We start from the raw sequence: 2532 nt of genomic DNA on the forward strand, positions 1-2532 counted from the left end.
TAGTGAGGTATCCCGTGTCAGTCTGCTGCTAGTTTTACTGGGCTACTGCGTGGAAACTCTGACTCCAGCTGTGATGATTTTCATGCTTTGAATTTGAAATGAGGGATCATGTGTTCCTTTATTTATCTTTAAATCAGATATGTCTTCTTTATCAATTTATTCAGAGTATGTTTTGGGCATTTTTGTATGGTTTAGTTTTTTGTACATGTCTGTCCTGTGTCCCAGTCCTCAGTAAACTGTATGGTAACATTTTCATTTGTTCAAGTGGAGACAATTCCTTTTTTATTTATTCAATATATTATTTGCTGAATGAATTCCTTCTCATTCTCATGAGACACTTAAATGTATTATTACTTTGGGCTTAAAATAGTTAGTCTGTAAACATCAGTCTTTCTGAAATATAATTTTTTTTAGATAGAATGTACATATTTGAAGATCTTTTATTTCAACCACAAATACAGGATGAAAATCACCATAACTGGAGCTGATATACTATTTTGCCATGAAAAGTTATACTGTTTAATCTTTATATATCATGTGTGCTATCCCTTCTAAATGTAAGGTAAGGTTTGTTTGATGGAACATGACTCATGGTTTGTTTCTGTCAATGTAAGTTATGGTTTGATTGTAATTATTAACGTTAATTATGAAGGACAGCATATAGTGGATAGTCAATGTTTCTGCTAAATTCCCATAAAAAAAAATACAGATTTCACCAGTGTGGAGTGTCAGCTCCTCTAACATCTCCCATTCCTACATCTATCTTACATCAGCAACAAAGGCGGTTTAACATGGACTGGACATGGAAAAGTCCTCCGAGACCAGTGTGTAAAAAGAAAAAAAAAAATACATATTTTTTGGGCCGCCGGGGTAGATCACATGGTAGAGCACGCGTCCATATACAGAGGTTCGACTCCACCCCGCGGTCCTTTTGCTCTCTCTTGCTGTCGTTCCCCCTCTCTCTCCCCCTTCATATCTCCAGCTGTCCTACACAAACAAAGGCCTAAAATGCCCCAAAAAATATCTCTAAAAAAAGAAATGGTGTCTGATCGGTGCTAAAACTCCTACTTGATACCATCATTTTAGGTAGTGTCAGAGGCTTTTCTGATACTGGTATCGGAACATGTCTAGTCAGTTTACCTAATGACCAAGAAACTAGTATTCAATAGTGACTTCATAGAATGATTGTCCACGTAACTTTGGATAATCCACTGACCTGACTGTTTGTCTGTGTTTCTGGGACGTAGAAAGTAGTTCCAGTAAAGAGGGTTCCCAGTGCGGTCTTCGGATTATCCTTCCAACCCTTTAAGGAAGGACTTTCTTTTGATACGTTGAGACATTGTACTAATATCAGTATTATATAGGGCTAAATCAGTTGAAAAGTACACTAAATTATTAACCACTTAAATGTGACATGCATTTTATCCCTAAATTGACCCAAGAACATCACATTCCCATGTTACTTATCCTGCAATGGGTTCACTAAAATAATACATATAATAAGTACGTTTCAACTGAGTGTGTGAAGTAATGATGGATGGATGGATGGATGGATGGATGGATGGATGGATGAGTATGACAGGGACATCAGAGTTAACTGAGCTGCCATCTTGCTGTTTTCAGTCGAACGCCAGCAGCAACGGTCAGGGCGGGTACGGCCAGCCGGGTCGCCACTCGGTGTCGGTCGAGGTCCAGATGCAGCGGCAGAGACAGGAGGAGAGAGACTCGTTCGCCCAGGCACAACGACAGTACAGCTCCCTGCCACGGTAAGACGGACTGACACAGGGGGTGTGTGTGTGTGTGCTTGAGCTTGATATGATGCTTCATGCTTGATTCTTTCTGTACATGTTCAGTTTGCAACACCATGTTTAGTTCATGTTCAATCTTTTCATTTTCCTGCTGTCTGTCTAATATGAGACGTGTCCAGGAGGTTGTGACTGTGTTTCTATCTATTTTAGATCTGGAATTGAATGTAAAGTACCATAATATATCTCCTGGGGAGGGAGAGAGAGAGAGAGAGAGAGAGAGACGCCCTCATTTATCAACCTAACGTAGAAACCAGAGTGCAGAAATCCTCTTGCGTTAGGCTTCACGTGGGATTCATGAAACGTTAGATCAGAGCGTAAGAATGGTCTTACATTGATAAATGCAGCGGCTGGAAACCATTGTAATTTAAATATCACGCCCCGATATATTCTCGGTTTTGAGGCCTCGCCCCTACTATTTACGACATGGCCAGACGTAATCCGGCTAAGAAGTGGCACCTTTCAGAGGTGGAGGATGGAACCCTGACATCTCAGTTTAATGGGGTCAACAGTGTCGCCGTAGTAAATGGGACTCCAGCTGAAGCTCATTCCTACATCCTTGACATATGTATGCTATACTCCTAATAGCACCCTACTATACAGGCTTATATTGCAGTCTCTTAGGCCTACATGTAGGTGGACCTACATTTCAATAAATGAGTTTATGCGTTGTTTTTTAAATTTTACTCATGTTATTTTTGTGAGTCAGAGCGTGTGTCCTCCTCTC

The 2532-nt window shown here is 40.4% G+C and overlaps 1 protein-coding gene across 9 annotated transcripts in view; it reads left to right on the forward strand.

Moving 5' to 3' along the window:
- pard3ab (par-3 family cell polarity regulator alpha, b) overlaps window positions 1-2532 on the forward strand; it is a 351497-nt gene that overhangs the window by 341331 nt on the left and 7634 nt on the right. For all 9 annotated transcript variants that reach the window (XM_032532544.1, XM_032532550.1, XM_032532546.1 and 6 more), the window contains one exon: window positions 1624-1766. In XM_032532544.1, coding sequence (XP_032388435.1) covers window positions 1624-1766 — 143 coding nt within the window. The remainder of the gene's footprint in view (window positions 1-1623; window positions 1767-2532) is intronic.

The sequence above is a fragment of the Etheostoma spectabile genome, chromosome 12, assembly GCF_008692095.1.
Source record: "Etheostoma spectabile isolate EspeVRDwgs_2016 chromosome 12, UIUC_Espe_1.0, whole genome shotgun sequence".
NCBI classification, from domain to species: Eukaryota; Metazoa; Chordata; class Actinopteri; order Perciformes; family Percidae; genus Etheostoma; species Etheostoma spectabile.